Here is a 14,208-nt window from a genome sequence, read left to right on the forward strand (position 1 = left end):
CCGAGTCTAGAATTTCCTGGCTGACTCTCCGGGCTGTTGGGTAATGTGACTTAAGTCATCAGCATCCGGTGGTCGCACATAGGTGCCTTGGAAGTTATCGAGGAATGCGTCCTCAAGGTTTTCCCAACTTCCAATAGAGTTTGCTGGCAGGCTATTCAGCTAGTGTCTGGCTGGCCCTTTAAGCTTGAGTGGGAGGTACTTGATGGCATGTAGGTGATCACCGCGGGCCATATGAATGTGGAGAAGAAAATCCTCAATCCACACCGCAGGGTCTGTTGTGCCATCGTATGACTCGATGTTGACGGGTTTGAACCCTTCTGGGAATTCATGTTCCATTACCTCGTCAGTGAAGCAGAGGGGGTGTGCGGCGCATCTGTGCCGGGCTATGTCGCGGCGTAGTTCGATTATGTCTGGTCGATAATGTCCGGCCCGGCCGGATTTATCAGTATTGTGTCCGGCATGACAATTGGTGTCCTGAGCTGTGGCGTGCCATCGTGATCCATAGATCAATCTTGGTTGTCCTGCGTTGTTTTCCAGTATATCTCGCAGGTCCTGCGTATTGCCCCGGGCCGTGGTGAACCGGCATGGGGGTGCGGGCTGGTGTCCGGCCTAACATGCTGTTTTATCCCGGCCACGTGGTGGTCGGTCAGCCTCATCTTGTGCTGGAAGTTCAGGCTCTTCGGCCTCTTCTTATAGCGGTTTATGCTTTGGGTATCCCCTGCTTGGGGGTTCGAGTCCGTATTCTTCGGCCGCCAGGACTTCGGTCCATCTGTCTGCGAGTAGATCTTGGTCCGCTTGGAGCTGTTGTTGCTGCTTCTTTTTCAGGCTTCTTGCAGTGGCTATAAGCCTGCGCTTGAAGCGCTCCTGCTCTATGGGATCCTCTGGTACGCCGAATTCGTCGTCACCGAGGCTCACCTCGTCTTTGGAGGGAGGCATATAGTTATCGTCCTCCAAGTATCCGCCTGTCGCCTGTTCTTCTGGGCTAGCCTGCCCGTGTTCCTGTTCGGCTTGCTCGAAGGTGGGTTGATCAGGATCATATTCCTCTTCGGCGCCATCTGGATTTTCTTCTCCAGTGTCGGTATTGTTGTGGCGAGGCTTGGAGCGGCGCCGATGACGCCCATGTTTTGCTTTCTTCCCCGAGGGGTTATCTCCCGTTGCCCCATCGCCATTGTTTTCTTTGGGAGTATCCACCATATATATCATATGAAGAGGTGGCAGTCCAGCGCCCTGTGGATGGTGGTTCCTGTTTTTCTCCCGCATCGTTGTCTATACCATCGATGTCTTCGGAGTCGAAGTTAAGCACGTCGGTCAAATCATCGACCGTGGCTATTAAGTGGGTGGTGGGTGGGTAGCGAATTTCTTCGTCGCCAGCTTCCCACTCGAGCCAGACATAGTTCGGCCAGGTGTCTCCTGACAAAGAGAGAGACCTTAATGAATTCAGCATGTCTCCAAAGGGTGAGTGTTGAAAGATATCCGCGGCGGCAAACTCCATGACTGGAGCCCAATTAGATTCGATGGGCACGGATGTGCGCGGTCCAAAACACACTACCGGAGATGAGTCCGGGGGTCCGGAGGTACAAATTTCCTGAGGAGAGGAGTCTGTGTTCGGCTCCAACACCGATGAGAATGCGGCCTCCGGGGCGGGGTCCATCCACCCGTCCTTGGAAGGCACGACCTGCTCTGGAACGAAGTCCAGAGCTGTAGCAGGTGCGATGTTCCGAATACTGATCTAGGTCATGCACGTCGTGATTGTTTGGTGCTCCTGACACGGGCCCGAATCCGTCGAAGATCAAGTCTCCGCGGATATCGGCGGTGTAGTTTAGGTTTCCAAACCTGACCTGATGGCCAGGGGCGTAGCTATCAATCTCCTCCAGATGGCCAAGCGAGTTGGCCCGCAGTGCGAAGCCGCCGAACACGAAGATCTGTCCAGGGAGAAAAGTCTCACCCAGGGCAGCGTGGTTGAAGGTTGGAGAAGCCATCTAGCCTTGCAGCGACGACACAGAGGAACTCTCAATGAAAGCACCAATGTCGGTGTCAAAACCGGCGGATCTCGGGTAGGGGGTCCCGAACTGTGCGTCTAAGACTAATGGTAACAGGAGGCAGGGGACACGATGTTTACCCAGGTTTGGGCCCTCTCGATGGAGGTAAAACCCTACTTCCTGCTTGATTGATCTTGATGATATGAGTATTACAAGAGTTGATCTACCACGAGATCAAAGAGGCTAAACCCTAAAAGCTAGCCTATGGTATGATTGTTATTGTGTCCTACGGACTAAACCCTCCAGTTTATATAGACACCAGAGGGGGCTAGGGTTACACAGAGTCGGTTTACAGAGGAGGAGATCTACATCCGAATCGCCAAGCTTGCCTTCCACGCCAAGGAGAGTCCCATCCGGACACGGGACGAAGTCTTGAGTCTTGTATCTTCACGGTCCAACAGTCCGGCCAAAGTATATAGTCCTGTTGTCCGGATACCCCCTTATCCAGGACTCCCTCAACGGGCGTTGCAACGGATCCAAACTAGAATAGTACTTGTTCACAAACTTGAACGAAAACACTCTTGTTTGATATACATACCACTATACGTTTCATTCAAAATATATTTCTCATGATGTTTTGATGAGGTGGGGGAGAGATGTGGTTGCTTTCAAGATAATAAGGGGGTTTATGCAAATTGGAGCAGAGAAGTGGACTATTGTTGCAAAAATGCCACTTACCTCACAGCCGTTAGATGCAGATCTAATGGTCAGAAATGACGGATGACAGACACACCATCATCACCAACTGAGTCTTTTATAGGAGTAGAGAGACTGAGGGCTACAAATGTGGACAGCCGGCCGGGGATGTCTCACACTCGTTTGTTGGATTCCAAATTTGACATGTATGGTTGAAGATGGAGCAACTCCAAGAGCACATGTACAAAATTCATCGTAAAGTCTGGTTATTATTTAGAGGAGTTTTCTCATGTGAGCTCTTTTCTCAGTCTCTGTAAAAAAACCTGAAAGTGATTTTTGAAGAACTTAGGATATCCTGTAAAAAAATTGCGGGAAGGCCATCTTTCCATAAATGAAGGAGCTCGTGTCGGTGGTTGTGTTGAGCCGGCTCCCTAGGGATTTGGGTGTAATTTCAGTTCTTTCTGGGTGCTTGTGTACCACTGTTACTGTTAGATCTGGGGTCTATTTCGTAAAAAGAAAGAATTCACGAGGGTGTCATGAGGATGGTGGATCCTTTACTGTTGTTTGCCGAGATTGTACAGACAACTTTCTAGGTGCATCCGCAGTTTCTGTCTAGGACATAACTAATCCAAAAGTGCTTGAGGCAATGGCTACAAGTGAAGGGATGTCACTAGCACTTGATCTTGCATGCAACAACATTGTTATTGCCGCTGACTGTTCTGCCACGGTGAAACACTTCGAGGCTTATTTGGGGTCCTCGGCTGCTACTATTCATGAGATAAAAAAAGGTGCACCCAATTGTTTGCGTCAGTGGAAGTGGTTCATGAAAACCGATGCATGAACGTTGAAGCTCATTCGTTGGCAAAGGCGGCGACTACTCTAGCCCGTGGCCGGCATGCGTGGCTAATTGATAGACCTGATGTTGTTTATATTCCTGAGAACATTCTAGGCTAATAGAGTGTTTTCTGTTTAAAAAAAGAAAAAGAAATCAACTGACCCAAATTTAAAATTCTGTTGACTTCGTCTATAACTAAAGTGACAAAGAAATGCTCTCGCAAAAAGTCCAAAGAAATGGATACAATGGCCTACCACACAGAAAGCTCAGCCAGCCTACTACGAACAAATGCCAGACGAAGGACATGGGATGTCCTCGCACGTCGCACCATACCGCTCGCCGTCACACAGCCGCTAAAACCAAGAGAAACAGAACTCCCGATAGCAGCAGGAATCTTTGGCTCGCGTTAATCCATCGGTTATGGAGTCGATTAAGATTTTACTATTTCTCGGAGAAATGGCAAATCCGGAGGAATATTCTTCTTTTTCTGCGAGGAGGAATATCCGTTGCACTTGAAGTACCTAGATTTGAAACCTTCGTAGATAGTTGCATCAATCATCGATGTCTTAATCAGTTCCTTGACAGTACCATTACATATATCTTATACGCGGCAAAGTGTGCACCATTTTCTTAATTTTTATTATCGGCAGTACGGGGTCTTCGGGCACACCCCGTTCACTTCACTCGAGATCTATGCCATTGCAGGGCACAGATTCGAGCTTCTCGAGGCTGGCGGCGCCTGTGCCGACCTGAATCATCTCGGCGAAGAAATCCGTGAGAGCAGTCTCATAGCCCGGCATCTTGGCGAACCCCGGAAAGTAGTTGATATCGACAAGGAAGTATCTCTGCCGGCCGCCGTCGTCCAGCTCCGTCGCCGCGAACATGTCGAAGTTGAGGAGGTGCAACCCCAGCGCTTGGCGGAGCCCGCGCGCGACCTGGTCGACGAACGCGGCGGGCGGCATCGAGTCCTCCCCCTTGTCCAGCGCGGGGCGGCTGGAGATGTTGGCGAAGGGGACGGAGGCGTCGGCGTCGGGGTCCGCGAGGCGCGCCGCGGGCACGTCCGGCAGGCTGCTGCGCCGGACGCACACGGCGCGGCCGCCCACCACGTAGACCTTGAAGAGCACGCCGCCGTGGTTGACGAACTCCTGGAGGACGACGGGCGTGTGGAGGCCCCGGAGGCCCTCGGCGCGGTACACGAGGCACAGGTCGTGGGACCCCGCGCTGCCGTCGACGGCCAGCGGCTTGGCGATGAGCGGGAAGCGGAGGCCGTGGGAGGGGTCGTCCGCGGCGAGCGCGGCGGCGTCGCTCACGGTGACCTGCGCGGGGACGGACAGCGGGAAGTCCAGGCCGGCGGCGAGCCCGGGGACGACGTCGAGCATGGTGAAGCGGTCGAGCAGGCGGTCGACGGCGGCGGGGGCGTCGACGACGGGGACGGAGGGGTGGAGCGCGGAGAAGGCCTCCAGCTGCGCGCGCCAGGGCCGGTCGAAGAGCTTGTGGATGATGAGGTCGAAGGGGCCCTGGTCGGCCAGCGGGAGCGAGGCGTCGACGGCGACGAGGCGCATGCCGCGCTCCGCCGCGAGGGCCTCCAGGGGCGGCTGGATGACGCTGCCCGCCTTGCCGGGCGGCAGCGCGTAGCCGATGGTGAACCGCGGCCGCGGGGAGGCGGGGGAGGAGGACTGGTGGTCGGCCACCATGACTTGATCGCTCGCTCGACTGGCTGACTATTCCTCGTGCCTGTTTGGGTTTGGGTCGCTGTCGTAGTGGCTTGTGCAGGCAGGGGCACTGGCAGGCCCGTTTTATACACGCGACGGCAGTACTAGTCTAGGAGTAGTCGGCAACCGCTTTGGAGCCACCGACCGACCGGGTGGGCGACTCATGGCTTTGGCCGCGTTCGCTCGCACCGCGCTGTGCCAGCCAGCCAGGGCTGAGCGAGTAGTCGAGTACTGCTCCCACCTGCTTTGGAATCGTCTTCGCTCGACACGCCACCGGGCATCGCCTAATCAATGGGAAATGTGCATGGCACCAACGGTCAATGTTGCTGCGTCGTACGCCGCGAACCCAGCCTGAGCCGTTCGATTGGGTGACGCAGCAAGGGGCTCTCCGCCATGTGACCGACCGGCATCACGTGCTAGCCAGAGACAAAGTCAAACCAAACCTCCAGTTAATTTACTCGATATAAATACGTACTCCTTTCGTTTCACAGACTATAAATTTTTCCAAAAGTCAAATATTACAAACTTTAACCATATTTATAAAGAAAAATAGATACATCTAGAATATCGAATGCACATTACTGGATACATCATGAGTTACGTTTTTAGAATTTACCTTGGTTAAAATTGGCAAAGTTTGACTTAAAAAAAAAATCTATAAACACTACGTTGTGGAAGGGAGAAAGTATGAACACTTCTACGACGCGGGGCCGGGATGTCCCTCATCCAAGGGCATCTCGAACGTTAAATAACCACCGTATAAGAAGGTTGGGTAAAAAAAATTGTCTGACGGTTATGTGTAATTCTTATTTACTAGATCTCGTAAATTCTTTTTTTATACAAAATAGACCCCAGATCTAACAGTAATAGTGGAACTCAAGCACCCAGAAAGAACTGAAATTACACCAAATCCCTGGGAGCAGAATCAAAATAGATGAATGAATTGTAGCAGTTAGGTACATAATACGCAGCGATTAGCGGCAACGACCCCCGTGTGACAGTTAGGAAAGGCGAAAAAAGAAGTTCCTCGCTCCGCTCACAGCCGGATCGATGGTCTCCTTCCTATTCGGCCATGGCTGGGGAGTGGGGGGGGGGGCTTGGATTCGTGTTTGACGCTTGTAGATAGTAGGGTAGTGTTCTCCGGCAGCACTAGCGAGGTGGTGGTGCTAGTGGTGCGGTGGAATAAGGGTGTTGAAGTTCGATTCCCATCGCGACGAGGTCCTATGTGGCGGAGTCGGCGAGCTTCTGGCGTGGTTTCCTCCTAGATTGGTTGATCTGGCGAGGCTTGTTTCTCCTGTTGCAGTCTTCATGGTGGAGATAATGGCCAGATGTGGGGAATTTGTTCCCCTGCTTCTCTCTTCGTCGTGGTAAGGTGGTTCCTTGTTGGTAGGGAATAGAGAGATGGGTGGAATTATTTGATGTATTACTGAGTCTCGACAGCGAGTATATATTGAGTACAAGATGCCTCTCCTAGAGATAAGGCAGGAGACAAATTACAAACCCTAAACTACCAAACACATGTAACCCATATATATCTCTAACAACCCCCACAGTCGTAGCGGTAGCGTTGCGAACAACAGGAGCGTCACGGACGGTCAGACTGAAGAGAATAGCAGCCGACAGGCTGACGCACCCCCCCTCCCCCGCGCAGTCGTAGCGGTAGCATTGCAAACAACAGAAGCATCGCGAACGGTCAGACTGAAGAGAATAGCAGCCGACAGGCTGACTTCCCCCGGCAGCCGCAATGGGAGCATCATGGACGGTGTCGCGTTGCGGACGCGTGGACTGTAGAGGAAGTCAACGAATTGCTCAAGCGAGGTGATAGCCCTTTGTGCCGATGTTGAGGTAACTGAGAGCGTATGATGGTGTAGCCGAGGTCGAGGTAACCTTGCGAAGAGCGCCGTGGTCCATGTCGCGTCGGGGGAGCCGCTGTCGATGAAGTCATGGAGGAGCCGCGGGCGCAAGGAGACAACGTGTTAGTCATAAGCACAGTGGTGTCGAAGTAGTGGTGCACCGGGAAGCAGGCGTTGTTGACAACGCGTCGCGCAGGGTTTGCCAAGCTAGGGGACACATCATGGACGATGAAGGCACGCATCGGTGTTGCCAGCACCAGACATGCATAGACGGATGAAGACGAAGTTGACGAAGCGTCGCACCAGGCTTGCCAGGCCCGAGGACACGTCGTGGATGAAGGCATGCATCGAGCACCGGGCATGCGTAGACGAGGGACCTGCATGAGTTGTACGCTATGTCGAGGAGTCGGAGGGACCAGCAGAGAAGGAGACTCGATGACGGTTGTGGGAACAATCGGCGTGGAGCCTATGCCATCAACGATGGTCGGAGTAGACGAAGTGGTCGGGGAAGATGACGGCGACGCTGGCGACGAGCTAGTGCTAGAGGAAGGCGAAAGGGATCGACGGGCGGCGGCGGTAGCCTAAGAAAAGCGGTGGCGGTGGCCTAACAGCGGCCGCGACGACTAGGTTAGGTGCGCGGTGGTGGCTCTCGAAGTAGGCGAAGAACCCGACAACATGACGAAGAACGACACAGACGGTGGCATTCCCGCGCCAAAAGACGCGGGCCGGCACATACCACATGAAGTCAACACGCGAAGACGACGGAGTGGATGGCGGGCCGTGGTGCAAAGGCCCGAAGGGGGGACACAACAACAGCAGGCGGGTCGAGGCGACGGCGGTGACCGTGGGCCGCAACGTTACGACCCAAAGGGGCGGCGCAGCAACATGGCGCAGGTCAGTGCAACCACGGGGATGGCCTCGGGTGGTGACGGAGACCGTGTGCCACGCTCGCTACGACCCGATGGGGCGACGCAATGGCAGCGCAAGGGTCGGTGCAAGCACAGAAACGGCATGGATAGGACGGCCTCGGGACGGCAGTAGATCGCGGGTCGCGATACTATGGTCTGAAGGGGCGCCACAGCGGCAGCACGCGGGTTGATGCAGCGCGAGGAGAACCACGGGACGGCGGCGCTGCGGCACGAAGGGGTAACATAGCAACAGCCCGTTGTTCAATGAGTGAAGATGTGCGGATACATGATGACGATACGCTCATGTGCAGTTGATCAGACCGAACATGCGACGAGGACGGAGTGGATCGCTTGCTTTCCGAGTGATCAAGTCGACTGCTCGCGGGGTTGAAGTAGCTGCTCGGCGTGAGTACGGCCGGACCGAGAATCGCCGTGGTGCGATGCATGCATGCACATAAGCACACCAGCACGTGATGCACAAAGACCTGCACACGCCATGCACCAACGAGGTGTATGGACGTGGCCTTGTGGCATCACACCACGCCCGCGTGCTGGACGTGTACGACAGCGCGACGAGCCGCAGGCCGCATCAGCACAGAGGACGCCGATGCATGCGTCAAAGCCGGTGTCATGCAACAACTATTCCAAATCCAATGACGAAGTAGAGGCGCGACGTAGATGACGAACAACAGCGGGCGACGCAAACCGATTTGAGATCGGAAATAAAAAAAATACCGACCAAAGCGACCGGCGGAAGAGAGAAAAATCCGGATCAAGAGATCGGGAAAAAGGGCCGCCCACCGCCCCCTGCCCCGGGGACGGCGCACAGGGCGGAAGAGGTGGGTGGTGGCTAGGGTTTGGAACGGTTAGTGTTGGGGATATAACTATTAGGTATGACCCACGCAGGAGGGGCCGGATCACACCTATGACAAAGCCCATTGAAGGCACTTGAAGATGGCGGGTCACTAAGGCCCAAGGCCCAAAGGCGACTTAAGGCCTATAGAGATAAACCGCCATGTATGAGTAAACTTGTATTGTAAAGTAGAAACGAAGGGAGACCGAGCCGGACACTGTTTATGAACCGGCCGGGACTCTATGAGCCGCTGGGCGTCGACCTCTGTATATAAAGGGACGACCCGGCGGCAGTTCAGGACAAGTAACAACAGATCGAGAACTAGGTCAAGCGGGTTCGCTCTCTGGTTATCGATTCACAAGCAATCCCATCCAAAACTGGACCATAAGCTTTTACCTTCATCGCAAGTGGCCGAACTAGTATAAACCTCGTGTCATTTGTCCCGTTTAACCCCTTTAAGCTTCCTAGTTGCGATGGCTCCATGACTAAGTCCTTACGCTAGGACATCTGGCGTGACAATTTCATGACAGTTGGCGCCCACCGTGGGACCAGCCCACGGTGGATTTGAGTTCTTGAAGGGCAGCTTTGAAGGGCTCAAGGGATACGCTGTGGGCTGGATAACCAAGAGTCGTTGCGGCAAGCTCTACATCGACGACGCAGGCTGGGGCCCCCACGCCGGCTTAATTGAGTATGGGTACCAGCTCCCCTTCGGCGGAATTCACGTCTTCATCGGCAAGATCGGCGAGCCTGGCCCTGAGCCAGACATCTGCACCAACATCATCGAGACGGCTCAGCATGCGAGACCCGCCCGGGCTCAACCCGCCGCGAGGCGTGTCTTCGTGGGATGCATCCACAGAGGAGAATTTTCTGAAGGATCTGACTCCGGCGATGAGACGGCCATCTACTCCGATGGTGAGTCGTCCACGGGTGAGACGAATTCGTTGTATCAACTGCAAAACGGCGGGCTTGGGGGCTGTTCCGATGGCGATAGTATTCCGGCCCCCTTTGAGCTGCCAAGCAGAGTTGGAATCTTCATGGCAGGTACCCAACCTGCGTTAACTTCATCAACTGCGGTGGCCATGACCTCCGGGACAACAACAGCCGGGGCAGGAGGCCCTGTGCGCTCGCCGGCTCAGGTGTTGATGGATCTCACTAATAAGTTGATGACCCTATTAACCGCCATGGTCAACCCGGCAAATCAGGCTCAGCACGATGCAGAAGTGGCATAGTTGAAGCGTGATATAACACAGGCTAAAGAAAACCTGGTGGCAGAAGACGTCAGGATGACTACTGAGCGGGCGGCTCTGGATGTCCGAGCATAGCAGATTCAGTCACATGCTTTTCAGCTCACGATGGAGCAGAACGCGTCAAATGAGGTTATGAGGAGAAGGTACTAGAAGGCTCAATCTCGTCTGCCTCCGGTTTATGATCCTAGGAACCTTTTCTAGACACCCGGAGCGGGACCCAGTAACCCGCCGGGAGTAAATCAGGTCACAGTGCCCGAGACCAATACTCGGATTCAACCACAGGTTATGGGACCCCCACGTCCGAATACTGCTTCGCCCCCTTATGTGCCGACTCCACCGGGTCATTACTCTAACCCGCTAGAGAATAGGATCGCGGCGGCAGCACGACTAGCGGCTCTCCCAGCTGATGGCGATTCACTGACGACGGTTGAAACACGAAGGGTCTGAGATCTTCTTCAGACAGCCTTGGCACAGCAGGAGGCATACTCTTACAGTAGAGACATGATTGATTCTATCCCGCGCGCAGGCCGGACCAAGAGTTACATCACACACCTGGAATCGTCAGCCGTGTTAAGCAATGCACAGCGCCGTAATCAGCCGCGCGGGTACAATCCGGCTCAGGGTGGGGCTCCTAATATGCATAATCAGGACAGCGTGCGACAACAAATTGAGCAGGCGGCTCAGCAGGCAGCACAGGTGGCGGCTCAACAGGCGGCTTAGTAGGCGGCTTATCAGCCCCTGCCGGTTTATCCAGCAGTGTCGGTTGAGGCAGGAATGGTCACCAGAACCGAGGGTGTGCCTTGTTTGGTGTCGGCTCTACATAACAAGCGGTTGCCCAAGGTTTTAAGGGGCCTCGTAAGGTACCGAATTACACGGCCGATTTACAGCCTGAAGCATGGATTGAAAGTTAGGAGATGGCCATGGAGTTATTAAAAGTTAGCGAGAATGCGATGGCCAAATACTTCACCATGATGTTAGATGGAACGGCCCATAATTGTTTAAAGGCGTTGCCACCTAATTCTGTCGGTTCGTGGGCAGAATTAAAGGAGAGGTTTATCCAGAACTTTAAAGATACATGCAAGCAGCCCATGCCGATTGTGGATCTCACTAGTTGCAAACAACAGGAGGGTGAGTCCACGACCCATTGGGTGCGCCGGGTCAAAGAAATAATACACTCCTCTGATAAGATGGATGCCGGCTCTGCAGTATTAATGTTAGAGAAAAATTGCCGTTTTGAGCCTCTGAAGATGAAGCTGGGGCGGCTCAAGCGTTAATGTCCTGACATGGGTCAATTGATGGTGGCTCTGGTTAAATATGTTGATTCTGATAGTACCAAGGATCCTGAGTCTGACGATGAGAAGGCAGGGAAGGGAAAGAAGAGCAGCAACGCTAAGGGCACTCAGCCTAACCCAGCCAGTCAAGGCGGCAGTAATAAGCGTAAGGCGGATGGTAGCTCGGTGTTTGTGGCTAACGCCAATGCACAGGGCAACAATCGGCGGCGTAAGGGGAGGCCACCTCCTCGGTCTGGCTGGCCAGGCCCTACCCTTGAGCAATTGTTAAATGAACCTTGCCCGAAGCACGACACTGAAGAAAAGCCGGCTACTCACCTGTGGAAGGATTGCACTATCATGAAGGCCTTAAAAAATTCCAACATGTTCAATGGAAATCATGGGTGGGCGGCGGTTCAGGAGGCGGCGGTTTTCATGGCCCGAACAACGGAGGTGGTGGCTCTGGTTCCGGCTTTCAGGGCCACCAAAACAATCAAGGCAATTTCAACCAGGGTGGTCAAGGCAGCTACAATCAACAGTCTGGCCAGGGGGGTCAGTAGCAGTAGCAGTATGGTTATCAGAGTAATCCAAAGCAGTTAAACAGTGGACAACATCATGTTTTCACCACAACCTTATGTAAGCGGGATCAGAAGCTTCATAAGAGGGCAGTGAACGCTGTTGAGCCGGCAGTTTCTCGCTACTTGCGATGGTCTGAGAAGGCCATCACGTGGAGTCGGGAAGATCACCCGCCCCGGGTTGACAATCCGGGGCACTTGGCTTTGGTGGTAGCACCTCAAGTTGGGGGGTACAAGTTCACTAAGGTGCTCATGGATGGAGGCAGCAACATCAATATCCTCTATTACAAGAATTTCCATCGTATGGGGTTAATAGATAAAAATCTTAAGCAGTCCAATACTGTTTTCCACGGTGTAGTTCTTGGTAAGTCGGCATACCCGGTAGGTAAGATCGAGATGGAGGTAGCCTTTGGAGATGAGTATGATTCCAGAGCCGAGAAGTTAACTTTTGAGGTAGTTAAGATCAGGAGCTGTATCATGCTCTGTTTGGGCGACCGGCTTACGCCAAGTTTATGGCACGGCCGTGTTATGTTTATCTGCAGCTGAAAATGTCAGGTCATAAGGGGACCATTACGGTTCATGGCAGTCGAAAGGTGGCTCTGGAGTGCGAGGAAGGCGACGCGGCTTATGCTGAGTCGGTCTATGCTGCGGAAGAGTTAAAATACTATAAAGACAATGTTGACCCGACAGACATGACATCATTGAAGAAGCCCACCACAGAGCGTGAGCCGGAGATGAAGTTTAAATCGGCTGAGGACACCAAGATGGTTGATTTTGTTCCTGGCGATTCATCTAAGCAGTTCAGCATCAGTGCCAATCTGGATCCCAAATAGGAAAGCGTGCTCATCGAGTTCAACCGTGAGAATCGGGACATCTTTGCATGGAAACCTTCTGACATGCCGGGTGTACCGAGAGAACTCGCTGAGCACACTCTCAACATTGATCCGAAGTTTAAGCCGGTCAAGCAGTTCCTTCGGCGGTTTAACGAAGAGAGACGCAAGGCCATTGGTGAAGAGGTGGCCCAGCTCTTTGCAGCTGGGTTTATCATTGAGGTGTTTCATCCGGAGTGGCTAGCTAACCCAGTGTTGGTGCTCAAGAAGAACGACACTTGGCGTATGTGTGTGAATTACACGGACTTAAACAAGGCTTGTCCGGCTGATCCCTTTGCTCTCCCGCGCATTGATCAAATTACTGATGCAACAGCGGGATGTGAGTGAGGGAGTCCTGGACTAGGGGGTGTCCGGATAGCCGAACTATCATCATCGGCCGGACTCCAAGACTATGAAGATACAAGATTGAAGACTTCGTCCCGTGTCCGGATGGGACTTTCCTTGGCGTGGAAGGCAAGCTTGGCAATACGGATATGTAGATCTCCTACCATTGTAACCGACTCTGTGTAACCCTATCCCTCTCTGGTGTCTATATAAACCGGATGGTTTTAGTCCATAGGACGAACAACAATCATACCATAGGCTAGGTTCTAGGGTTTAGCCTCCTTGATCTCGTGGTAGATCTACTCTTGTAATACCCACATCATCAATATCAATCAAGCAGGACGTAGGGTTTTACCTCCATCAAGAGGGCCCGAACCTGGGTAAAACATCGTGTCCCTTGTCTCCTGTTACCATCCGCCTAGACGCACAGTTCGGGAGCCCCTACCCGAGATCCGCCGGTTTTGACACCGACATTGGTGCTTTCATTGAGAGTTCCTCTGTGTCATCACCGATAGGCTCGATGGCTTCTTCGATCATCAACAACGACGCAGTCCAGGGTGAGACTTTTTCTCCCCGGATAAATCTTCGTATTAGGCGGCTTTGCACTGCGGGCCAATTCGCTTGGCCATCTGGAGCAGATCGAAAGCTACGCCCCTGGCCGTCAGGTTAGATTTGGAAGTTTAAACTTCACGGCTGACATCCGCGGGGACTTGATCTTCGATGGATTCGAGCCACAACCGAGCGCGCCGCAATGTCACGATGGGCATGATTTAGCTCTGCAGCCTGACAGTGCCCTGGAGGCCGCACACGAGTCTGCTCTGACCCTCAATTCGGAGCCGGCTGCGCAGATCGAGGGCGGGTGCCTAGACACTGCCTCGGGGGCTGCAACCTCTACGACGATGGAGCCGAATACTGACCTTATCCCTTGTGAAGCTTGTGACTCCGAGGTGCCGGACTCCTCGCCGGACTCCGAACCTCCCGCGCCCCCTCCAATCGAATCCGATTGGGCGCCGATCATGGAGTTCACCGCTGCGGACATCTTTCAACACTCACCTTTCGGCGACATCC

At 53.6% G+C, this 14,208-nt stretch overlaps 1 protein-coding gene across 1 annotated transcript; it reads right to left on the minus strand.

The window, feature by feature from the left end:
• Positions 1 to 3,668: 3,668 nt before the first annotated feature.
• On the minus strand, positions 3,669 to 5,282 carry LOC119348963 (inositol-tetrakisphosphate 1-kinase 4-like). The gene has a single exon (XM_037616973.1). The coding sequence runs from the start codon at positions 5,202 to 5,204 to the stop codon at positions 4,191 to 4,193; it is 1,014 nt and encodes a 337-aa protein (XP_037472870.1). The 5' UTR covers positions 5,205 to 5,282; the 3' UTR covers positions 3,669 to 4,190.
• Positions 5,283 to 14,208: the final 8,926 nt, after the last annotated feature.

Source organism: Triticum dicoccoides, chromosome 1B (genome assembly GCF_002162155.2).
Source record: "Triticum dicoccoides isolate Atlit2015 ecotype Zavitan chromosome 1B, WEW_v2.0, whole genome shotgun sequence".
Taxonomy (NCBI): domain Eukaryota; kingdom Viridiplantae; phylum Streptophyta; class Magnoliopsida; order Poales; family Poaceae; genus Triticum; species Triticum dicoccoides.

Excerpts from the sequence above, each read along its gene's own strand:
- LOC119348963 (XM_037616973.1), bottom strand. The coding sequence starts at position 5,204 with ATGGTGGCCGACCACCAGTCCTCCTCCCCCGCCTCCCCGCGGCCGCGG.